Below are 26,380 nucleotides of genomic sequence, written 5' to 3'. Positions count from 1 at the left end.
TGACTTTCCAGGCCTGATTCTTTCACATTGTGTTTCGAGGGAGATACAGAGGGGGGGAGTGGAGTACGTTCCTTTGCAATCTGAAAAGAGGAGCTATATGCCTTTTTGAGAAATAGTATTGAAGGGAAACAAGATGCAGTGACACTGAAATCAGTGGCTCCTAAAAAAGGATTTCCTCTGAAATCAGTGGCTCCTAAAAAAGGATTTCCTGAGGCTAGTGCTACTTCAAGTAAATGTGCAATTTTCAGGGTCAAACGTCTGAAACTGAAAAATAAGTCTTAGATCTCCGCGGGTGGGATACTCCATCAAAACGTTGTCAGATATCCGGTCTGCCGAAATATGAATACTATAGGCTATAATGGGATTTATATTTGGGCGGACGGGATATCCCTCACAGTTATGACAGAGTAACCCATCTGCCAAGATCTAAATCAGGCCCAAAGTCTCTAAAAATTTGGGCCAGAGTCCACCACCTCCAACCACCAGTACAAATTAAGAACTCCAGGGTACACATGACTACACATATAGAAAAGTGCCAGATATGGTTGAGATTAAAGCAATTTGTGTACAATGGAAAATATGGCATTTGGTGAAAAATCCCACTTCCTGAGTTACAAATCTCCACAGGAGAAGTCATTTACACCCGTAAAAAAATACCACCAGTGCCAAACACCTAAATGTTTTTCCTAGTTTGCTCAACGTCAAACATTTTCAGTGGTTAGCAGGTGTTCCCTCCAGCAAGAATAGCCTACTTACCAATAACAGTAGGGCGATGGTCATGAGAACAGCACAGCCAGCCATTCCTGCCAGGCCTACAAGATGCAGCGTTCTACGTCCAGCTCGCTCCACTATGAACAGCTGTGAGGGAGGAAATACCACAATTATTACAAACTGAACACTGTTCATAAGCATAGAGTACCCCCAGAGCCAAGGGATGAGAGTGAGTTTACAGTCCCATAGAGAAGAATCGGTAAAGGTCACTGGTGCCATGAAGGTCATCTTGCTAGAGATTTAACAGGATCTTTGCTGAACCAATATTATTAGGAGCAAATATCTCATGGAATTGAACCCAACCATTACTGTGGTTTCAATCCCTTCAATGCACAAACTACAACTTAGTTAAGGGTGAAACCTACATCAAATATGGTTTCATTAGACATAGAAAATACGTTAAGAAAAATCTGGTAGGATTTTCCAAATAATTTGCAGGCATGCTAGTTAAAGAGGTCAACAAGTAAATGAGGTCACAACACATCCCAAAACACAAGCAGACATCACTGGACAAAGCAACATTCTAGAATGTTTGTTGGGTGATTGGGAGGCAAGATTGGGTAATGTGAACTGCTTTTTTTCTCTACACTGTATGTCTAGCTTTAAGGAGTTTGACTTTAGCTTAATTAATAAATTGACATTATTAAAGTAGTTGCTGCTTTTGTATGTTGGGGAATTTGTGTAATTTGGTGAAATTTCGGAAAATTAAATGCAATTGCGCAAAAAAATGCAAAACCTGAAATTGATGCTTTAGGGTGAAATACTCTCACATCCATATTGGACACGATTCTGCCTATAAGTTAAATCTCTAAGCACACCAGCCTTTATGCCAATTGCACCTTTGTGGCAGGTATTAGTAATAAGATCGTAACAAGGCTCGTGAAAATGTAATTACACTAATGATTTTTTTTTTTAAGTCATGAATTCAGGGGTACACAAATTTGATAATATTTCACATTACCCAATTTTGCAGCATTTTTTGCTCATGGGATACTGATTTGAGTTGAAAATGTCTTGCCAAGTGACAACTTCTGCTTAAAACACTCTTGTTCTGCTGTCCAGCATGATTTCGTATACAAGTTATGCCCTTGTGTGAAAATTTCACATGAAGCAAACCATATTTTGAGCCAGTCATGTAATTTGCCAGAGTTATGTGTAATTTTCACAAAAAGAAAAAATACTTTTGTACAACCATAGTACTAACAAAGGCTGATATGGCAGATACAATGCACAAGTCTACCTCCGTTTTTGACTAATGTGCAAACGTTCTCACCGAAACAACTGTGAAAGCAGTGTTCACAACTCCAGCTCCAATGGTGGCATATACCGGCTGCTGCACTCCTGCCTTCTCGAATATCTGAGTGGAATAGTAGAAGACCTGGTGGGGGATAAACAGAGAGCATGGTTTAGTTTGTTATGAATTGAACTTGACCAAGCCAAGACTTATAACTGAAACAGTTTGATAATAGGGTACAATGTTTCCAGCGGTGGTGCTTTTGTGGATATTGTATCATTCATTGACTGATGATATGGGATGTGTCACTGCAGCCAGTTTAGCTCTGTGTTTTCCGACCTGAATGCTGATGGAATTGTTCAGGCCTGTTGACAGAGTAACAAACTATCAGTTGCTCTTGTATAGGACTGTTTTCCTATTATAGGTTCACTTGGTTCTGGAAATGGGGTGGGCTCGGGCTCTAAGCTGTTGCCCAGTTCAGCTCTAGGCTGTGGTTTAGAAGGGATGAAGCAATACATGAGGAAAGTTTGACTCTCAGAGAACCTATTGAATGAATAAGGTCTTTACCTCAGTGGTAATGTGTTGCCTTCTGGCGTAAGGAACCGCGTTCTCTATCCTTTTGTGCCCCCCCTTAAGTACATTATTCCAATGAGCAGGCATTGCAAGAATCAGATCTGATGCTTCCACAATGTAAAGAAAAACAGCGCTCTTGGGCAAAACTTTGTGATTTCTCCAAATTGTATAAAAACAAATATATAATTTTTAGTGCATGGGAAGCCGTACATTGGCAATATTGTGAAAAACTCAAAATCCCTGTATCGTTCCTGGCTAGAATGAGAGTACCTCCATCTCCTAAATATCAAGGCACTTTTTTTTTTTTATTAGTTAGCACTCTTCAGTAGAGCTATTTAATGAGTACCCATACTTGGAAGTATTCCGTTTCTAGCACTGCCCCTTTCATACAGAGTTCATCCAAAAGATGGTGCATATCAGTGTGATATAACTGAAAGGCAAATCTTAGCATTTAAAAGTACTTCATGAATACAGTGCATCAGTTATATGTTTTATGTGGTATCTCTACTTTTGCTTCACCTCATGCGTGATTAAATGGAGTTGAGCTACATGCCCACAAAAGGTTACTATGAATTCTGATGTGACCCGTCGGTGCCTGTCCCGACAGCAGTGATGATGCAGTGCAACAGTCATATCCCAATTTTGTTGTGGACCACAGTTGTATGCCCCAGAATGCTGTGCGCTTTGCAATGCTAAGTCCAATTAAGTGAATTTCATGCTAGGTTGTCTAATACTCAGGATCACTTTTATTATGAGACTTTGCATCCCCAAAGGTTTCTGCTTATTTATGGATTTAACACCTTTCTCATAATCCATCACCTGAATAATTTTCAGATTTCAAAAAGTAGTTTCTAGCCCAAACTGATCAAACTTACTAAAAAGCACCACATGTGGAGCTTCACAGTGGAAGACCATTTGCAAAGGTTAACTTGTTACCTTTTTACATGTATAGAGGCACAGTGGAAGTTTCTTTGCAAAGGTTAACTTGTTATTTTTTTTACATATTGAGCCGCACAGTGGAAGACCTCTTGCAAAGATTAAGTGGTTATCTTTATACATGTGGAGCCGCACAGTTGAAGACCCCTTGCAAAGGTTAACTTGTTACCTTTTTACATGGGGGGGCGGACATTGAAAGACCCCTTGCAAAGGTTAACTTGTTACCTTTTTACATGGGGGGGGGTGCACAGCGGAAGACCCTTTGCAAAGAATAACTTGTTACATGTGGAGCCTCACAGTGGAAGACCCTTTGCAAAGGTTAACTTGTTACCTTTTTACATGTGGAGCCGCACAGTAGAAAGTTCAGTGCAAAGTTTAACTCACTACATTTTAGTTAAGGACTGCTGGCTAATCAGATATTAAATTGTTGTGTTAAAACCTTTGCCCGTACTCTATTAATGTGTGTTAAAATGTCAAAAAGTACAATACTACAATTGAATATGCTGCAGTATGCAGCGTAATTGCTATTTTTCTCTCTTGCTGCATACGCAAGTCAACAACACCGCCACATAATTTGGTCCTCCGCTGCTGCATAATTCCAATGGCCATCTTATTGTACTATGTTGTGTTAGCGTTCTGACGTGCCACCCTAGCAAAGAGATAATTTTGGATTGCACTTACTGCATTGATTCCAGAGAGCTGCTGGGAAAGCTGTAGGACGATGGCGATAAAGATGGGCTGTCGGTAGAGCGAAGAGCGGAAGAGCTCAGCGATGGTAACCTTCTTCTCCCTCATCATTTGCCGGCTTTCCTCCTTCATCTCCTGCAGATCACTAGTAACATCGGTCGTTCCACGTAACTTCTTCAGCACTGGGGCACAAAATGAGAGTGTGGGATGCTAGCAAAATTAAAGCTAATAGCAATCTAGAGTTCATGAAACAATAAAAACATGGGTGAGAGGTGACCAGGAAACTCAGTAGAGCAAAATCATCCTTCACTGAAACATTACATTTTCAAGCCTCAATCTCACAGTTCCACCAAGTTTCAATGTAATCAACTTTGGTGGAGAATTAAAAAGAAAATATGAAACCCCACAAATCCTATTGTTATTTTACATTTCAAGTGGGCTTTTATTCGACATGGGCATTAGCCCGTTTCTTTATGTGACACCAATATAACTCATTAATTAAACGCTTGCCACCGACATCAGTAACCTACAGTTCACAAGTTTGAATCCTGGCAAGGCCACTGGATGCATTGTACGATCAGTAAGTTGAGTAGCATTATCAGTGGGTAATTTGAGCCATTGGTTGTGAGTGGGACCACCAGCACTTATTATCCTCATCATTTAGTGAGAGTAAAAGAGGGAAAAACGCATACAGGTAAAAGGAAAAAGATGGACAGAAAACCTGCCACAAAAGGTAGAAAATAGAAACCTGAAGGAGTAACATACAGGGGCAAGGAGTGTCTAGTAGTAGATTAAAAAGGCATGAGGTGTATTCAGGACCTCGAAACCCTGGTTGAGGCGCCAACATTTCATAGCACTGCTGGCTTCTGAGCAGAGGTGTGGGCACCGACACTTATTGTTTAACAAATTAATCCCTGAGAATCATACTGGGGATTAGGAAAGATTGCTACGTATAGCGCTTAGTAGCAGCTTAACAATGGTATGAAGTTCTATATAAAAGCAAGTTCTAAATGAATGAGGACATTGTGTGCATCAGTTCCCACATACTTTGCTTTTCACTGGTGAAAATCAACAATGTTGACAATGTTCTGCTGAAATCGATGTCAAACACCAGCACGGGCCCTTCCTAATGTTCCAAGTCATGCCTCGCCCACAGCGATAAGCAGTTCAAATGGACCCTTTCTCTTGGTGCTCTGCGGCTAATTCACATAGGCACATCTTTCCCTACTACACAAAGTTACATCCCTGCAACCGCACCAAGTCACTATTCCCCAAGCCCCTCTTATTTTAAAAGGGTAAAACTACTTCCCTCCCAAAGTGGGTTTTGTTGTTTTATGATACCAACCCAACACACCCCACTCTCAATGCCTTCCCTAGTTACACCACAGACACAACATATACCGCAAAGGCTCTTCCAACCTACAATTCATTTTATTAATGTCAGGCAGGCAAATACCCATATGAGAGGATTTATGATAGTTATGGCTAGTGCAGTGTCCAATTTACTCAGCCCTCTGTTGAGGGCTGAGAATGCCATTCTTTGTTGGGACTGTGCGGCGTGCCACATCTTTTCCCGAGTGGATACATAATGTGCAGTCTGAAAACAAGCAGGCATCAGACATGCACCAAAATGTATATTGTTTGCATAACGAAGTTGCTTAAATGGTGACTATGCCTTTAACTCAAACTGAGTGACAATCTGCGACTTCCGTATATAACAAATGGCACCCCCAAACTACGTGATAGGTTGCTCCAAATAGCATACCAACTACGTGCTAAATAGCATGACAATATGTAATTCCTTATTCATGGCAAAATCCGTAAAACTTGGGCACCAATTAAGTAGCGTGCAACCCATCCGCAGAGCGAGTGAGGGCCTTTTATAGGGTTGTAATCCCTACATAAATATCCATATCGTATCATACCTATTCTTAGGAGGGAATGGGTGGGCATTCAGCATTAGACCGCAGAGAGAAACCAAAGCAGGGATCTGACCGGACAGTTTTGTTCTCAACCCCCTTTTGTGGGGTGGATCCGACAAGGACTTGCATATTGCTGGTCCCAGTTTACAATGACACAGACAAGCTTAAAACCATGGACTGGGATGTGGCCCAGAGTAATTACCAGAAGCTTAAAATATTTTCATGAATTTCATGGACAGGATGTGGCATAATGGCTAGAGTGGTCAACCCCGAAGCTGGAGAACCGGATTTGCGTCTCGGCAGGGACACTCATCATCCTGTGATTCTGGGCAAATCACTTAATCGCCCCGTGCCTAACAAAAAATGAATGTGTCCATCTATAACGCAACTGGCGCTCATCTAAAGCGCTCCGATACCTTCGAGTCAAGTTTACACTATATAAAACTCCCCCTCCCCCCCAAAAAAAAAAATCACATTTCACCTATTTTTTTTATGCTGTGCTTTACCGCCTACTGTAAGACTTACCACTTTTAGCTTTGCTTTCCTCATTGCGATTGATTAGCAGGAACCTGGGGCTCTCGGGGCAGAAGGGCAGCAAAATGCACTGGGCCAAGGCTGGGAGGAAGACCAGGCCCAGGAGCAGTGGCCACAGGGTCTCGTTACCCATTATCGACTCCAGTCCAAATATCTGCGGAGAGCAGAAGTCAACGTGGAAATTAGCAAGGGAGCTGACTTTTTAGGTGCAACTTACAGGCATATTCAATTGAAATAACTTGTGCACAAATACATCGTTTTTCTACTCAGGAGAAATCAGAAATTGGACTTGAAATATACCAGACATGTATCATCCATTTTGGGAACATAAGTTGCTTATTCTTTCCAGGAGTAATTCAGGAGTACTCAGACTTAGGCAGCACAGTTTCTAATCAATGATTGTGCTAGATGTTTACAGTGTGCAATATTACACAAGCTTTCATGCTGGGTATGGGTACTAAACGTACACTCTAGAACCAAGTGGGCATGGAAACCGCCTACCTACAGGTGAAGAGTTATGTGCGCTGTGCATCCTCCTCCTCCTCTGCCCACATACGGGTACTCCATCCAAAACCTCCACACACAAGAATATAGAATGTGTGTATGTTATTTCTATAGCATGAACCCAGCCATAAAGACCACAGATCACTGTCCACAGTCAAAGGTAAGTTTAAAGTCAGCGAGTAATAGGAGCGGAGGCGGAGCTGTGGATGGTTCATGCATTGTGATGCAGACATGTCATCCTTATGTGGGTGGCAGATATGTAAACAGCCTACTTCGTGCCATCAAGCACTGCTACGTCATGATACACATTTAATGGGACATTGGTTTAAGTGATACTTTAGAAGACAATGAACAATTATTGTGGCAATTTTAGTGACAGCTGCCGACAGTACAGCAAGCTAACAAACTAAATTTTCCAAGGAAACAGACTAAGCGGTAGCTAACAAATAACTTTACTGACAATTATGTACATGCATTTCGCAACCTTAGGTGAAATTCTGTGTATTTGGTGGGAAATAACTTGCTTAAGTGTCTGAATTTGTTTAAAAAGTTTACCCGATTCCACCCAATGTCACATCTGTGATTCATTTACCTGTGCAATCAGGATCCCAACCACAACCCCCAGCTGGTGCAGGGTTCCTAAAGCTCCACGAAGGGCTGTTGGGGCAATCTCACCCACGTACATGGGCACAAACCCAGTTGTGAGACCACAGTATAAGCCAACAACGAAGCGGCCCAGGATCAGCATCTCAAAGGAAGACGCCATCTTGGAGAAACCCATCAGAATGGCTGCTGCGAAGGCCAGGACGTTCGCTATCAGCATGGAATTCCGTCTAGAAGGTAAGGCATCGCAACGGGGTCAGAATAGGTGAATCATTAACAAATATGATCTAATCATTAGCAGTGGTATAGTCAACATAGACAAACCTAATGCGTTGGCTCATAGTAACCATACAAACTTTGGAGACTTCCTACTGTTACCTGTTCTCACAGCAGATAACACTGGCAAGACATTAACTGATACATTACAGCGGCATAGTGAACTGTACCATAGATTGCCTTAGTGTTGCCAAGTCAAGAGACCATCAACCCTTACTTGTCACTTATTCCGATGAGCATCAGTTATATCTACTATAACACAGTTTAACTGTTGCTGCAATGTGATACTCATACATACACACTGTGTGCACATTGACACAAAAATGAAAAAGAAAATTTGCCTGCAAGGTTAGAGAGTAGTGGTGTCTCAGAATTACATATCTCAGTATTTTGGTTAATCTGTTGGCAAGAATCTCTGAAAAGTGCCCCTGGAGCATTCTTCCCTTTCTGCCATATTCTTCGTCACTTGACTCAATCTACGTGATAGGAACCATGGTGAGCAACAGTGGACATTACCAGAGATTGAGTGCTATCGCCAGCACCGGAACACAAGATGGTGATCTTACTGGGTGAACGCTGGAAACTCGAGACCACTGATTGAGAAGATATTGGTGAAAAGCAGCGTTTCACATCAAACATTTAAAATTTGTTTCTCCTCCTCGTGCCCTCAAACAAATAGAGGAGGCAGGGAGAATTTGGATTAAATGGTTTTCTTTTTCGGAATTTATTTTAAGTAGGAGTGCCCCTTTCAGGGTTAAAAATAAAAGGGCTGGATTCCGACAGGTGCTTGGGGTTGCCACATAAAGTGATATTTCCAATATACATTTAGGAGTGTATCAGAATCGGTCATGAATAAGATATATCACAAGAGGGTGCATTGGGTACCCCCGTTCCACCCCAGGATTGATCCTAGAGTGCCTAGGTTCACCTACAGTTTTCTGACCTTAGATAACAATTTTTGATGAAAACATGTAAAATATAATAAAGCAGTTTTTGAAGCTATCTGCTTTAAATCTTCTGAAAGATTACAATATTGCATTAAAAAAAGTGAATTTTCATCTGATCAGTTCCTAAAGTTGTGGCAGGTCAGGTTTGCAGCCAATTTTGGGAGCATAAAGGTTTTAGTCGCTTTTAAAAAGTGTGATAAGCCAGTACCCTAGTTCTGCCTGCTGCATTAAGAAAATAGGAGGAAGATAAAGAGTAGGACAGAAGATGGAAAAGATGTTTCAATACTCGTATCTCCATTATCTCAAGTCTCTGTATTGTTTTAATTTTTATGTGAATTTCGTTGTTCAAACAAGGAAAGTGGACTCCATTATCCAAAGAAGGTAGCGTACCACAGCTGGCATGTTAAAAGCGGCCCTACCGAAGGTCCATTGTCAGGGATGCATATATGCAAAAGGTCTAGAGCTCAGCTGATAAAGATGGAACCAGTCACAAGCCCTACTATAATGTGCTGCATGTCTATACCATGGGACTCGGTTACTTCATATCAATTCTCCGAGGTTAGGATTACATTTTTTTTATTCTAACTCCAGATAGTATTACTACCATTTTTTAATCTTTAGTATCTTTCCTCCTTGTGTATTTCTATCTTTGCTTCCGTTTTAACATTTTTCTTCTTGTGTTTTACTGTATGTTTTAATTCCTTTTTGGGTCTACCTCCATACCAGCGTTTTCCTTCTTCTGCTTCTTTTTACGCCCGTTTTCCGGTCTGCGTATTTTTTTTTCTTACTCCTTTTCTTGCAGGGGAGCCACCAGTATCCCATATACTCCCTTCAGTTTCCCTCTTTTTCCCTCCTATTTTCTGTTTTTCACTTGCTTCCCTACCCTTTTTTCGAATTTGTGTGTCAAATATTTGACTATTTCAAAATGAAATTTGGGGAGAAAAATTTCAGAACATTGGAAGGAAAAAAAAACTAATTTTAAGATAACCAGAGAGACATACCCAAATTGACAACGATGTGCACACACCACTACAAACCACTGCAAAAATGTATAACAAAGCATACAAAAAGGGGCATAATTGAACTCAGCCAAAAATCAGACTCCGGTCTGAAGAAAACCTCAAAACTAGGACGTGAAGGAGCCAAACGCCAACAGCACTGCATGGCCACACTAAGAGGAAAAAAAATACGTACTGCACATTTCTCTAAAACAAAAAACAAAGGTGTTGTCTGTTCTAAGGATTGGAAACGTTAAACAAAAGTTGTACCTTCAAAGTGCCATTCCCCGGTCTATATCAAATGGTGGGTTCAAAAATAACAGAATCTTACCTGCCAAATCGGTTCACAAAAAGTCCAACCGAAAAGGATCCGATCATTCCCCCAATAGAGAAGATGGACACAGACAAGGACCAAAGTGTTGTGAGTGTGGTGGCTTCCATGGAAGCTTGGTATCGGGATACCCACGTCTCGTTTAAAAATGTTTCTATCACCTGTAAAAGATAGAAGAAAAATCAATCCATTAGGATGCATTTTATGACCAAAATTGAAATTTTAGATTGTCCTTATTTTTTTTTTTAACACATAAGTTTTCTACAAGTCCAAGTCTTGCAGCAACGGAAATGTATTGTAACTCAATCTTTTCTGAATTCTAATTCTCATACATGGGTTCCTTCGGGTGGTATTGAACAATTATTATTTAGAGCTAAAACTAAATCGTTCTCAGTGAGTGATATTTAAATGGGTATTATTAGGGTAATAAACAGACGTATTAGACATTCCAATAGAACACACATAGGCCTACGTATTTTACAGACACAGCTAGAGAAAATCCCAAATCCGCGAGATAATCTCTTGTAATTTGACTTGATGAAAATGTGTTTCCTCTCATGGGTATTCCTCAATGCCGCCGCTGGGTGGCACCAGATTATGCTTTACTTTGATCCCCTTTTGCGTTGTTTTAACTTTAGTGTTGCCTTACTTTGGCTGAGGCAACTTTAGAACTTTAGTGACGTGATGAATCGGCATGGTGCGAGGAGCCACTGTAGCAGCCAATAGTGTGCAACAAACAAATACTCACCAATGAAACAACTTTACACAAATCTGACAGTGAGGGGCAAGGAAGCAAATGACCACCACACCCTAGAAGAAAACTCCCAGGGTGTGGCGGGGGTCATTAGATTTTTTGTTTGTTTCCGATTAACATACTTTCCCCCCCCCCCCCCCCCCCCCCTTGGTAGTTTTTGAAAAACAAAATTAATTAAACATTTTGGTGGACGGCCTTCAAAACCAAAGGCGGCAGTCAACCACACTTTAAGTACATTGAAAAGAAATTCCTTGATGGCAGTACCTCCCAGTGTACATAGATTGTAGCTGGCCCGGCGGTTCTTTCTAAATGTGGCAGACAGAGTGCCATTGAGAGAGCGGAGACTGTGTCCACCGCCAACCCAAGGGACACCAATCCATTCTTAATGTTAATTTGCATCACACATCTGTCCTCGTTCACTGACCCATGGCTCGCAATTCTAATTTTGTAAGTAAATAAACTAAGGAAAAGTGAAAAGTCAAGTTTTTCTCACAGGAACCGATAAAAATAGGACCCGCACAGCCCTCCCTTGTCATCTGCACCACAACTAGTAACTGCCAAAGACATTCCGTTTTGGCATAACAATATTTGCATAAAGGATTGCCTCGAAGCATTTTTTAGCTTTTAAGTTCTGCATTTGTTTTCATGATTAAATCAGAGAATGCTCATGTGACAAGCCACAGAACAGAGTGCAGGCCCAAAAAATATCACAAGGACAACTTTTCAATTGGTTATTCATCCCACACTTCTGTTGTTTTCTAAGAGCTATACATAACAGCTATCCCTTATATGCAATGTGCGCTACCCCATTGATTCGGGTACAGTAGCCTGCAAATGGTTAACCAGTACATAAGAAGTTTCTTTACTGCGCTGTTTGTCTCGCCTTCTCCGTACAGCCCTAAACACACTTTTATCAACTATTTTTTCTTTTAATGTCACAATATGCAAAATTGAGGATGAAATTAGCGGTGTTGTTTGAGCGTAGCCTCGCACTTTATGTAGAAGCCCTCCACTAAGTGTGTTTGCTCCACCAGCCCAGACTTCACTATTTCCATCTTGCTGTCTGACAGCTAGGTCCAAATTTCGACTTGTTTGACTCATAGTTATCCCACGACTTCCCCAATGAACCTCCCCCACCCACCATCTTCACCGAGTTCTTAGACAGGACCCTACTCTGGGAGACCTTAGAGAAAGTGCGAACCGGGTCAACGGTGACGCCATCCAATGACCGCCTTATGACCCTGTCGTAGCCTCGCAGGATGCAGAGCCCTAAGAGTCCCTACGGTTTGCTCCAGTAACACATTCGCGAATATAGCATTTCGGCTGCTCGTGCTCCATATTCTGGTGAACACAATCCAAAGAATCCTGCTGAAATGTCCACCAATGGGTAAGAAGGCCTAGTTGCCAAAATGAAGCAGAGAACATATTTGGCACAAAAAAACCCTTAAGGACACCCAAGTCAGTAGACTGATTGGCGGTTGACTCGCAGCCCAAATTTCACAAAAACACAACACAGACCCACTCAACAGCAAGACTCCCTCTTCCAAGTCCACCCAGGAAATTCACATCATGATTTGTTATTTGGACGCGAATTCGTAACACATGATTGTATTAAAAAACAGAAGTCAATCATGGGGTTCAAACCAGTCATCTTTGGCATTCTGTTTGGTCTGAAACAATTTCCAACATGAGCTACAGATTTGCGAGCCAAATCTACAGGAAAACATAGCTACCAGTTAATAAAAGTCAATCCACAAACTGAGGACTTTCAAAATAGAGTAAAGCAAATTGCCTACCGCTTACTTAATCTATAAAAACCTAGCTCACGCGATAGGTTCATCTTAATTGCAAATCTATCCGATATTTGTGCCACGCGTGCATGCCCCGCCTTATATAATGCATACATTACAATACAATACATTTATCTCAGTGAAAAGGGAACAAAATAGTGGGGAATGTACATAAATGCAGTCTTTCAGGAAATGAAAATCACTGTATGCTTATTGAGTAATACTGTAACTTCCTGTAGAATATTCCTCAACCTACTTCCTTCTTGTGTGATAAGATTTTTTTAAGGTGATATGCAAGGCATCCACCCCTTATTATTTTTTTCAGCCATTCTGTTAATTAAGGAAGACCAGTTACTTAAAATCATCCAACCCAGAAAGTGAGCCAGGGAGTCCATCAGACAGGCCACAATTTTCTGTTATCAGGGGTTTAAAAGATTGTCATTCACCAGAGCTTCTCCGATTTGTGACTTCCCAAATCCAATCTTGTAAGAGAACTCCGATAACTTTTTATTTCTTTCTTGACACACACACCCCTTTACCTTCTCGTCTGCTGTGCTGTTTGGATATCAAGCCTTACTAACCAAATACAAATGCCCCACTACAACCCACATGGCACACGATTGAGAGTTTTTTTTAATGTGCTTTGCACTTAAGAGATTCAGAAATTGATTTGATGTAGCTGGGATGTCAATTAAATACAAGTAGTATTTGGAAAATATTTGAAAATCACAACAAATTATACACAATTTAGGGGCTAGTAAAGGATAGTAAGTAGCCTTCATTGAGTGTTCACAAAGCCATCCTGATAAAAAAAAACCAATGTAATTGTTAATTGTAGTCTACGAAATAGCCCGGATTCAGAATGTTACAATGTAATTGTTAATTTTAGTCTACGAAATAGCCGGGATTCAGAATGTTACAAGTTTTATAATATTCTTCATAGAATTATCCCAGAATCTAAGGATTTGAGCCGCTCATAATACCTTGTAATGTAAGTAAGCAAAAAGAACTGAACAGTGCAATTTTAACAAAGCAAAGGGAATCTCTGCTATTGGTCGTCGATGCCTGAACCCATGGCAGATTTTCGAGATATCCAAATGAGATAATTTACATACACCGACTCATCTGCATGGTTGATGGTTATCCTTAAAATCCAGTGATAATGTGATGCCTGAAAACGAGTCTTTAACATTGTTGCTTTGGCAAAGAGTTGCATTGTATTGATATTAATGTAGTGCTTTCTGTACCAATGAAGAGGCTTAAAGCAATTTTCATTTGTTGAGTTTGCAAGGAGTCAGGTCTCCCTAAACACGTCAGATAGGAAGGAAAATATGATAAAACTCAGCTGCAACACCACACCACCGAGGTTTAAGTCCTGTTCTGTGTTCGGCTATCGCAACCAATCTTCACTGCTTCACCTAACCAATCGCAGTACGGGTCGGACTAGTGCACCCTGTCTCCAATATTGTTGCAGCCGATCCTCTTAGGGATCAGTGCTACTTCTTCGACTGCTAAAGCATTACGTAGACTCACCCCAGCTTTCAGTACGTATTTAGTTGACCATCCAATTACAACATTGCTCTGATGATTCTACTTATACATCGAGTCTATAGGAAATGAGATTTAAGCCTGTGACTGAACATTTCAGTTTGTTGTAGACATTGTTCTGATCAGTTATGGGGTGGGATTGAGCGAAGACCATCACATGGGGTCGCCTGGTGGACTATAGACATTATTTCTATTGCAAGGGGGATAAACTGGGGCAGAAAAGACCATCTATAATTTTTTAAGTAAGACAGTAATTTCCTTTAGCAGGTAAACAAGTGATAGACAGATTATCCAATGGAGCATGATTGAAGATATCTTATAAATGACGTATGAGCACAGAGCATAATAACAAATGAAGTTTCCATTCATGCATAATTTCTGCCTGTGGGAAGAAATAATACCAAAGGGGAACTGGTGGACACAGAGCATGAAGAATGTGTAGGTGTTCAAAGTTGGTGAAACTCCACTTATTTTATTGACCACAGAAGGATCACGCTCTGACTTGTCCATGCTTTGACTCAAAGTTTAGCCGTGCAGGCTCGTGGAAACACCGTGGGCTATATAAGCATTCATCCATCGGAGTTGCTGTCAGTGTTTCAAAACTGCATGTTGATCGGTTGGGACGTTTGGCATATTATTGTCAGAGGTTGTCTGAAGTTAAATCCACCAATATATGCACAGGATCACAAAAACAAGTACAGTGGCATGTTTGGGATTTTGTGGCCGTGTTGGTGTAATGACAAGGTATGCATTGTTCTAGAAATGATGTCACCTCGAGAAGTCCCCAGAAGAGGAACTTCCTTCTTTAGTAGGCTTATCAACTGTCCCATTCGCAAATCATTGCACATGGGAATGCGACCTATGTATTACAAGGTCATATATCTAATGCTTAAAATGATTTCCAAGAATTGCAACACTACCGATTTCCAGCTATTTTGATAATTAAGTAAATTATTCAGCTCATGATTATATGAGTTTTAACAGCATGGAAGGCATTTTAATAAGCAATTTCGTCAGTTGGAGGGGGATACCTCTTTCGGGCCTCCTTCTGTTTGCAATTTGGTAAGATTTGCAAAAGCTCTTTTGCAAGTTGTACAGACTTTTGAAGGGCTTTTGTACATTGTAAAAAGCCCTTTGATGTGGCAGACCCTCCGATTTTTAAAATTGCAGGGTGTACTTCCTCAAAAGTACTTTGTGCATCTGGTCCAAAGTATCTTTGTTTATTAATTCTAGTAATCAGGGGAGCTGACTTCAGATCACATGGGGGAATCTTGAAATAAACCTCGTGAAACAAACATTATGAAACATCCTGACCTTCCTGCCTATGGTTGTGCAACCCAATGGTAGACTGTCTAGTGCCACATGACAGGGCTTTTGATGGCCTTCAACGGGTCAATGAGAGTGCTCTGTTGGCCAAGGAGTGACAAGTGAACATTTTAGACTGGCGTCTGATGAGACCAGAGAGTATCCTGCTAGTTTAAACCCATGTTGGTAAATGGGTGAATCTAGAATCCGTGAGATGCCGCCTTTCCAAAACAGAAGAAGTGTTTATTTAGGGGTGAAAACGTGTCAAAAGGGCTGGAGTCAAATTTGATGTGCCTAGGGAATTCTGGTCTCTAAAATTAAGGCACAGACCTCATTACAGCCTACAAGAAAGGCCTTTATGTGTTAAGGCAGTGAAACGACTGTACATAGAGGGCTATCATATGTCACATTTACATATCTAACTTTGAGCATGTGCACGCCCAAACCTGTTCACTCCAACACCACGCGAGAGAATGAGGGACAATTCTGATCACTCCCTATCCCTCCCGTAGGATATTGCCACCGCAGCGGACTATTGGCTCGGTTCCTGAATACCAAGGCAACCCAGACTTGATTCCACCTCATGCCTCGTTCTTTCATCACACTACACTTCCTGTTTCTAATCCGAGTTCTTCAGATTCTTTCTCACCCTGCTTTCTCTTTTGGTGACCGTTTTTACGTGCCTCTCTGTTCCTCCTTCGTCTCTTTTCTCCCTTACTCTAAGCTAAGGATCAAGTCTGGTGATGAAAAATAAATCAGTCTCCAGAAATGAGGGTTGGTACCCAGTACCCACAAAACAGTCTAAAACTAAGCACCCAACCCTGCCACGTTGCCCAAGTCCTTGCGTGTTGTACTGCACCAGTCCAGGTTTTTCTTTGAATTATGGGACTTGAAGTAGTTTTTATTTCATTATAAAACAGGACTACAAGTCCCAGAATCCAAAGGGAAACGTCTGGACTGGAGCAGCACGTCCAGCATGGCCCTGGGAAACTTGGCAGCTACGAGTCTGCACCGCTGAGGCCTGCACTGTTTGTTCTCCATTCAGAAACTGGCTTGTTGGTCGCAAATAGATGCTGCTCTGCCATATATTTTGGTCTTGACCGATTCAGCTTCAGATAGATTCAGGTAGCTCAGTGTTCCATGCCTCTGTGTGACTCTGAAAGACTGAAGGCAGGTCCACGCTCAAGGTCAGTGTATACAGATTATATAACACGTTCCCAGAAGTCTCTCACGAGCAGCAAGTTAAAGCGGAACTCTTAATTCCTCCGTGAAGCTGAAAATCCAAGGATCCTTCGAAGATCTCATTAGCATCAGTAATCTCTCTAACAGGATGTGCTATTTTGGGAGGAGCTTTGTGTTTGTTTTGTTTTCTTGTCATATAGATGTGGGTTTTAGACATGGATTGTGAGTGGTGTAAACATGGCAGAGATATCAATGATTGCCATTGGAGAAGTACATTATAAAACAAGTTCTGGATTGGTTTCTGTTGTCATGCTTGGTCCTCGCCTTATAAATCCAAGAAAGCCTGTTCAATAATATATCCGCTGTGAAAGGATGTACCAGCAGTTAAGGTCTCTATCGAAGTTATAGTCCAAGTCACAGGCAAGGTCATAAAAATGAAAAATGCATCTATACCCCAAGCCAAAAGGGCTATAATGCTGTTAGAATATTCTTACAACTGAGGATTTAATGTACCTAATTAAAAAGGAAAAATGGAAAGAACACTATAGTAATGCTGCAGCAGAAAGCCTGTGTTGACTAATATTGACCCTCTGCGCAATTGTCTCGCTGGCACTCCAACATTTCAATGACTTAGGGCCATATGTATCAAGCACAAATGCGTTCGAAATTTTCGTACGCATTTTCGGTAAATGGTATGTATCACAAATCTGCATGCAAAATAAGGAATCTCAAAATTTGTGATTCCTTATTTTGCGATTGCATTTAAGGAAATCGCAAATTTTGCAATTCCTTAAATGCAATGCAAGAAGCACAAAAAAAGTGCAATTTTGCCTTAAGGAAATCGCAAATTACCACCAACTTCAGGTTGTGGTAATTTGCGATTTCTTTGAAAAATGCACATTTTTGCATTTTTCAAAGTGCCATATGGCACACATACATGTCCTTAGGGCATGTATGTGTGCCACATATGCACCCATGCATATTTCAGGGGTGCAAGGGTGTTCTTTGGTCACCCATGCACCCTTGAAATTATTCTCAGTTTCAGATTCTCAAATTGCTAATCGCAAATTGAGAATACCTTCCCATTCATTCCTATGGGCCTCCTGGCCCATAGTAATGAATGAAAAATCATTCCTTAATTGAGATTTGCAATTTGCTAATCACAATTAAGGAATTTTAAGAAATCGTAAAAAAATGCGATTTTGTACATACATACTTATTTGCGATTCTCAAATAGCGATTTCTTAAATTCGCTATTTGAGAATCGCAAATCAGGTTGAGGATACATATGACCCTTATTATAGTATTATGGCCCGTCGCCGAGGGCTATACTGAACACTTCTGTGTTATAGGCCAAAGGCACAGTGGGCCCTATAATGATGGGCATTATTTGTGCATATACTCCTGGGGAATTTAAAAAGTGATGAGTCCATACAGAGCTGTAGATGGAGTCATTGGTTTGCACTACAATGCTATATATTCAGGTGAGTGTATTGTGGTTTAGTACAAGGTTGCTTATAGTGCTAAAACCCTACATGTACTAATTGCAAGTTTAACATGGTTAAGTAAATGTGGAAATACACAACTTAATTTTCTACTTAAAAAGGGGATAACTCAACATAAAAAAAATATTAAAACATAACAAAGATAATAGTGGACATAAAATGTATAAAATAGTTTGCATAAACATGCTAGTCCTACATATAGCAAAATGTTTTTGCATGTCGTCATGCATTATTGAAAACAGTCCTTACCTTTTGGGGGGCATTGATAACTCCAGTGTTGTACCCAAACTGCAAAGATCCAATCACTGCTACTCCCACCGACAGCATGAGCCGGAACGTCATCTGAAAAGGAACGAAAGAGCCATGAGCGAGAAGAAAAACATGAAACCCACCCACAACAGCTCAACACCAGGAACACACCAAGGTTCTAAGGCAAGACCAATCACTCTTTACCCAAAAAAAACCTCACCAGTAGTAAAAACAGAGCCGAGCTTTCTTTCGTCCGCATAGTGTGCCCTCAAAACTTCCTTAACGAAACATGCGCTGGTACAGGATAGTTTCTTCCTCTGCCCTTGAGCATCATGCGCTACACCTCAGTGTGCATGTCCACTGTGTGCGTTTGCTGCGCCTATGCATGGTAGCATACTCTGACGTTTGCACGCGCCATTAAATGGAGGGTGTCTTTTAGCACCCCCTTTTTCACTTTTCTCCATATTTGCCATATGTTGTAACATGCTAGTGGCCCTTAATAACCAAACACACGTTCGATAAATATATAAAACTACTGGTTTCTTCAAATTCAGGCTGTGGTTGTTCAGTGGTCTCAACCGGCTATTAAACGGGTGCACTGGGCACAGATGCTTAGTACATCTCTTTTGTATGGACTGCGTGGGGAGTGGGAAGGGGAGGAGGTTGTTAACCTGGTTTCTGTGGTTAAAATGTCCATAATTCAATATAACTTTATTGAACCAGGTCCACGGGATGACGTGTTGAAAACCGTGATTATTTTCTGGGAAAGGTGTTTTAGGTCAGTCTGTACAGTCATGTTGGTGCTGTGTTTACAGGACTGGTTGACAAAATGGGTACAGCAGAAATGCAGAATTGTCCGCAATTTTGGATAACAGCGATTGGTGAATGCTTGTTACACACTGCTACTTATAAGGTCTTAGCCTTAATCAATAGTAGCCTGAAAGCTAGGGGACTCTTTTGCATTTGACGTGCAGCATGCATATGAGTTCAGCTCACCATCTCAATCGGCCCTGTTGGAAGTAGGCCAACTTTCCCCAAAATCAAGAGTGCCGCAGCCCTTCATAAGAAAGTGTGCATTGACCCATCAAAGTTTGCAAACCACAGAGCGCGTGCCTTGTCTTAAAGAGAAAACCTACAAGGAAAAATATTATTTGTGTCACATTATGTTTTGCAACACAGTGACTTGTGGTTTCTATTTCAAGTAGTGTTTTGTCATCTCCTGATCAATTGGTGGCAACAAGGAGATCTTTGGTGGTAAATCTTTTACCAAATTCTAGCAGTAGGTAAGGTGATGTGCTTTCTAAATGTTAGAATTTCTTGTTGGTGAATATCAATTCCATTGTCTCATCACTCCTCATGGCAAATTAAGTTTAGGAGGTGGCAACCTCAAGCCCAACATGTGTTGACTTTTTGGAGGACCAGGGCGAATTTTTAATCAGAGTTTGACCCAGTGCAAGACTGGGAACGGTAGAAAAGGAGGGAGAGACCGATGGAAAACCGTGACAAAGGAAGAGAAGAAAGCAAGAATGTTTATGATGAGGAGATGGCAAACTCAAGTCCAACATGTGTTGGCCTTTTGGAGGACCAGGACGAATTTGTCATCAGAGTGAGACCCAGTGCTGAGGAGAGAATGCAGAACAGAAAAGAAGAGGGGAGAGAATTTTAGCAATATGGCAAGACAAGAAATCAAGAATGTTATAGAACCTCTAAGAGTGAGCTAAAGAAACACGAGGTGTAGGGCAGTGGAAGACGCATTTGGTTGATTCAAGACTAGGCAGTATTGGTATCCAGCAGTCCCGGGGTTCATCAGTGTCGACTCCTCTGAAAAACTTTGGACACCTCAACTTATGTTTTTTTTCTTATTAAGCACAGCCGCCCTGGCCCCTCGGTGTCCGCAGTTGCTCTGTCATCCCTGAACAGCATAGCTCTGAGTCAGGCGGGATGAGCAGAAAGCGCTGTAATGCACTCAAGCCTGTGCACGTCAAACCGAGCTCAGCTGGGACTCAAAAGCCTCCGTTTGTCGTCCTTTCGCCAGCGCACAGTGACTCAGCAAAAACCCAGGATTTGGGTAACTTCCCTGCACAAGGGCTTAACGAGGTGAAACAGCTCTGTGTGCTACGATATCGAAAAAACTCTTGGCTCTAAGGGGAGGAAGGGGGGGGGGGGGGTTTGAACCCCTATCAATAGCTGCATTATTTCCACCAACTGCAACCCGGTGCAGACCAAATTCGGGGATTTTTACGTCTGGAATTGTTTCAACAATAAAAGCGGAACTAGCAAATTAAAATGTGAAATTATATTTAAAAAAAAAAAAAAAACACAAGATATTTTGAATAACCATTTCCCCAAACCGCTGTATTTACAAAATATATAATACACATTATTTTCTAAAGCCAACGGCATTTGCAACCAACGTTGCAGGTGGTTCATAACATCTTTAAGTATTTAACGAGTGACGTCACATTCCATGCTTGCTGTCCTATTTTCTGACAACATTCCTTGATCATGGCAAGACCTTGAGATACTTTATGCTGAAAAACCGGATTCATTTTAATGGTATTCTATTTACTGACTGCGGAGGAATGTGATTTATGTAAAGGAGGAGTCCAAGATCTAAAGCAGGTTTTGTTTATTTCTCCGAATCCGATTGTAGTAGAGGCCAGAAAGCGTTATTTAAGATTAATTAAATTCAGATATAGTACATCAGTGCAGAGTTTGATTTTGTTGTTTAAATCCCCACCAGATGAATTTGTCTGTCACAATCTGTTTAAATTTAATTTGTATTGAAAAATGTGTTGTATGCTGACACATTTTAAATGTTTTATCAGAAAATGCGTTCTCAGTAGAGAACTAATTTAAATAAACAAACACTGACTACGGGAGGACCGAAAGCTAAATAGGCCAAGCCAGGATTCGAACTCGCGCCCTGCAGATCACCGCATGATTTAATAACGTGAGGTTATTCGTGAGCCGTACTGCTGGTGGGCGTTCCAGTGTTCACTCCGATAAGTCGAACACACAGCACAGAAGTTCTTTCAGTGCACGGGGCTAGAGCTCCCCAACGACCTCCACAAAGAAGTTCTTCCTCAGAGCTCTGGACAGCAAGCTACTAATATACTCAGAAAAAAATGAATAGCATTTTTTGGGGTAATGCAGAGTGGAGGAGCCTTCAGCCCACTTACGCCATTGGTGGTGACAAGTAGAAAGGCCCCTTACATTTTTTTGCAGGGATTGCTCCCAGTTTTCGCATTTAACTTTATAATTATCTTATTTTTTTTAAATGTTAAATTGGCTGACAAAATCGGTGTAAGGGACAAAACCACAACATAATTAAATATTCAGACTGCCTGATATTGGGAAAAGGTTGCTTCGGCTAGTCACTTTATTGATTTACAAGCTCGATTAAAAATCTTGAAAAGATGTGCTTACCAGACACGACGGTAGACAAATGCATCAGGGTCTTAAATGAAGCGGAGGAAGAGAATTAAAGTTTTGCATGGACTCCCACTAAGGCACAGCCTCAATATAGAAAGTGACTTGGATTTGTTAAATTTATTCCAGAGACTGATGTTCCTGAAGCGCTATCAGCTTTGGTACAAGGATTTTCAGAGCCCCAGCAAAATTGCATTTTACTGTTTGTGTGCTTCCCAAACAACAAGGCCATTTGTGCCAATGACGTGATTTCCTTTACCTTTTTGGAGGGCCCACAGCTTCAGTGTGAAATACTTTTTCATTGACCAACCAGCCCCTGCCATGCTGTGCTGTGCTCTCGCACCGGCTTGTTATGTAATAGGAAACTTCCGAAGCGCATGTTCACCAAAAGATTTCATGGCACTGAGAGCACTAGCGGCAGGGTAGTGATGTAGCTTTGTGATAAACTTGTCTGAAGAGCCATGTTTTTTGCAGAGTTCGGAATTATTCATAGGAGGTTGCTGCTCATGTAGGCCGGAAAAGTTTCAAGTGCCGGGAGCCAACACAGCAAACCTGGTTCCCTTGTAGCCACTTTCTATAGAATTTGGGAATCTCTAGGAGATAGAGATGTGCTGATCTGAGGTTGCGCATAGGAGTATAGTTCTTTATTCTACAGGAAACAAAGATGGGGCTTTTACTCTGCTGGATTTTGAAAATCATGCAGTCTGATTTAAACAATGTTCTTTGTGCAATTGGAAGCCAGTGTAGTTTCTTTACTAAGGGTGTAGAGTAGGAGTATCTTGGCTGTCGATAGACCAATCTAGCTGCAGGATTCTGGACTAGCTGCGGTCTTTGCCTCAGACTCTTTGGGAGGCCCAGGTAAAGGGCATTAACTAATGGACATCACTAATGCAACTACAATCTGGATGAAGACATCAGTTGATACAATTCTGATTTTTTTTATTTTACTGAGCTGCAAGAAACAGGCAGACATCACTGTTGCAATCTGGAGTTTCATTGACAGATCTTCATCAACAAGTATGCTGAGACTCTTGACTACATTTTTAGGATGGCAAGAGGGGCCTAACTCCCCAGCTAATCCAAAATCCTAAATCTAAATCCGTATGTTTTCAACTGGTTCTTATGCAAGTCAAAAATGTGCTAATTCTTTTCGTACCGTCAGTCCTTATGTTTGAAACTGGGTCCTATGTAAAGCGCTCTGACACCTTTGGGTAAAGTTCGAGCTATATAAAATCGCATAAATAAATACATAAATAAATAAATAAACTCCAGCAGTGCAGTTTGTTTTTGACCATCTACACCTCAGTTTTATCGGAGTATAACTTTAGTTGGGGACTGTCCATCCAGTCACAAACGAAGACCATAGTGCTCTAGAAGAATGCCGTAGAGTCTCAGGAGTATCCATGAGGTTAAATACTAGCTGCACATCATCAACAGGTGTATATTTTTACTTTCTGCCTTTGTAGGGAATTTACCAATGGGCAAAGTTAGAGATTAGAAAAGGATGTGGGATAAAGAGGATCCCTGAGGCAGTCTACAACTGAGCTGAACCTTGGAGGAGCGGACAGGAGAGAGGCAAACCGATTGTGAGCGGTGTGCTAGAAAATACTTCATCCAATCCAAAACACATGCCTTCAGCCCAGCAGCCTCAACACAGGCAAAAAGAATGTCATAATCCACCTTGTCGAAGGCAGCCGAAAGATCCAGAAGGACCAACCCCTGGGCCTGACCTTTGTGCGCCTTCTCTCTCATGTAACCTACTACGAAATGAATTACAGATTTCATGAAGTGAAGGTGTCTGAAGCCCACCTGATGTAAGTCTTCAGTATCCCGTCACTTGTATGTCTTGGACAAACTGCGCAGCGCCACTGCGAAGACACTCACCCAAAGGCCTTTGCACACCTAGGAAGCTTCAAGCTCAAGTAAAATTTCTGGGGCTCCTCAGCAAACTGCAACTTCCGATTTGCCCAGAACTTTACATACTGTTTTAATCTGACGCGCTTGCTAAATATGAGATTGCTTATCTACATGGACTTTAGACTTCCATTTTTTTTTCTAAGCATCCTGTGTGTGCCTAGCAACTTGCTAAACACATTTACGAGCTACAAACATAGGAAATTCATTACTACAGGAAGAAAGGCAGCATGGGTCGAAACCAGCCCCACACCGAAGCAGGTCTTGTTAATAATTTGATTTTTCAACAGTGTTATGATATTGTTGTATCCCTTTAAAGCGCTATGATCCGTGTTTTGCAGCATTTGCTAACTAGAATGCACACGGGAGAAGTTTAAAGTCCAGTCAGCTGTGGGCTGTGGCCCTCGCCCGTTCCCTACATTCCTTAGTCGGACCTCCGATTAGCTCAGACATTCTCCACACATTGTTCAAAAACTCTAAACAACCTTCTGTTTTCCAGGCCAACATTCTCACACTTGATTTTTTTGTCGAACATTCAGCTTTTAAATGGTACTCATTTATTATAGATTTTTTGCAGAAAATAGTTAAGTCAGTTTGGAAATATTTGTTGAAAGCCGTTGCGCAAGGTTACCACAGCCAACAGCGCTTCTTGTTTATGACACAAAAACGTGATGGGCACATGAATATTTTCAAGGCACACAAGATCACTCTTTTCCTAGAAAAGAACACTGTAACGGTGCCAGGCAGTGATAATATAAATTTTATGCCAGAACAGTGTAATCAGTTGACGCCAGGCATGCAATTTAACAGCGGTGAACAAAACGTTAATTTTGATCAAAAAGGCCCATGGGTTGGGTGAAATCCCAACTCAGCAAATTGATTTCCACAAGTGCTTTGTGTACACGTGGGCAATGAAGCTTCTGAGTGCAATATCTTATACCTTGAATGCTCCTCTCATTCTCAAAAGTTGCTCAATTCCAAAAACTTTCGACAAGACGGGCATTTCTTTGTGCCTTGGGGGACATTATCTCTTCCCGGGACATGTTGTGTTCCTAGATATGTTTTGGTGACACTTTAGTTCCAGAACGGAATTTGAAGAGATTGCATGCAAGTTATAAAGTCTCTTTCCATATCAAGGGGACCATAGGACACTCAGTCGTGGTCCTGTTCCTAAAAAGGACAGGGCAGCTTGGACTTCTAGGCCTCCCCCTCTAGCAAGGACGGAAGAAGGCCATTGCAAGAAATGAACATTGGTCCTTTGCCTGCTGTTGGGGTAGTAAATAAGCTATCATCATCAGTTTATTGGGCCCTGCAGGGCCCTGGGCCCCTGTGCCACAGCCCCTGCTGCACCAGTGGTAGCTGTTTGCCACACTTCTCAGAACAGGAACACAACCCCAGAAATTTGAGCCTGGTCAGTAGGATGCAGCTTGGATCATATGGCCCAGTTAAAATTTGACTTTTATGGTTTGACTGGGGTAATCTCTTGGGCACTGAAGAAAGTGAAAGACCAAAAAGTAAACTAGGGCCTTATGGGTCCTATTATCTTTTGGTACATACCCTCTTCCCTTCTCTTGCAATACCAAATAGGTAACTTGTTTTTGTTCCCTGTTTATATCCAAGCTAATAGCTTCTTTCTACAAGGAACAAAATGGACCACAAGCAAAATGTCGTGTCTGCACAATCTTGGTATCTTCCCGAAGTACTTCTCTAAGATTGGATTGGGCAGACTTTGATTATTGAAGTCAAGAAATGTTTTCCAAGCACTTGCCTGCCTTCTGCTTCTTCGTCTCATTCCTGTTACCACACAGATAGTGTCCCTTTGTTCGGAGAACACTCACAATCTTTGTAAACAGAGGCCGCTTCAAACACACAATAAAGCAGTATTGTGCCTGCGCAGAGTTTTAAGCACTATCTGTGTTTTACACAACTTCACGTCCACTTAGTTACACAGGTTTCTTTTCCTTTGGTTGTTTTGGTTTTCTTTGATGTTTTAGCCTCCAATTTTAGAGATATCAGTAATTCTAAAGTTGTATTTTATTTGCATTCGTTTTAGAAGGCGATTTGAAAATCTTTCGTGGTTACATTTTTAACTTCTGGGCCCATTGTGCATCCACTTTCGGATTTATTCACTCTGTTTTTATTTTGTTTTGGGAAACTGGTCTGCTAGCACGACGATGATCGAATAAATCTGCCTTTTTTTAAACTCTTAAATTTAATCTGCAGATGCTTTGGGGTGATAAGCAAAATAGTCAGTCAGTAATAAAGCACACATCGGACAAACTAAGACTCTCTGTTAGTCAGATCAGGAACGATTCTGTTTTTGTTGGATTACCTTCTATTGTGAGATTTATATTTGAGTGTAATTCCTTCCTACTTTGCGAACTG

At 41.2% G+C, this 26,380-nt stretch overlaps 1 protein-coding gene across 2 annotated transcripts in view; it reads right to left on the bottom strand.

The window, feature by feature from the left end:
* SLC2A1 (solute carrier family 2 member 1) overlaps nt 1–26,380 on the bottom strand; it is a 639,356-nt gene that overhangs the window by 4,450 nt on the left and 608,526 nt on the right. For both annotated transcript variants that reach the window (XM_086922222.1, XM_086922221.1), the window contains exons 2-8: nt 18,650–18,742; nt 10,317–10,477; nt 7,754–7,994; nt 6,649–6,811; nt 4,196–4,383; nt 2,045–2,149; nt 757–858 (exon numbers count right to left, since the gene is read on the bottom strand). In XM_086922222.1, the coding sequence (XP_086778348.1) occupies nt 757–858; nt 2,045–2,149; nt 4,196–4,383; nt 6,649–6,811; nt 7,754–7,994; nt 10,317–10,477; nt 18,650–18,742 (1,053 nt within the window). The remainder of the gene's footprint in view (nt 1–756; nt 859–2,044; nt 2,150–4,195; nt 4,384–6,648; nt 6,812–7,753; nt 7,995–10,316; nt 10,478–18,649; nt 18,743–26,380) is intronic.

This window comes from Lissotriton vulgaris, chromosome 5, assembly GCF_964263255.1.
Source record: "Lissotriton vulgaris chromosome 5, aLisVul1.2, whole genome shotgun sequence".
Lineage (NCBI taxonomy): Eukaryota > Metazoa > Chordata > Amphibia > Caudata > Salamandridae > Lissotriton > Lissotriton vulgaris.
This window is presented reverse-complemented; position numbering and strand designations above follow the sequence as displayed.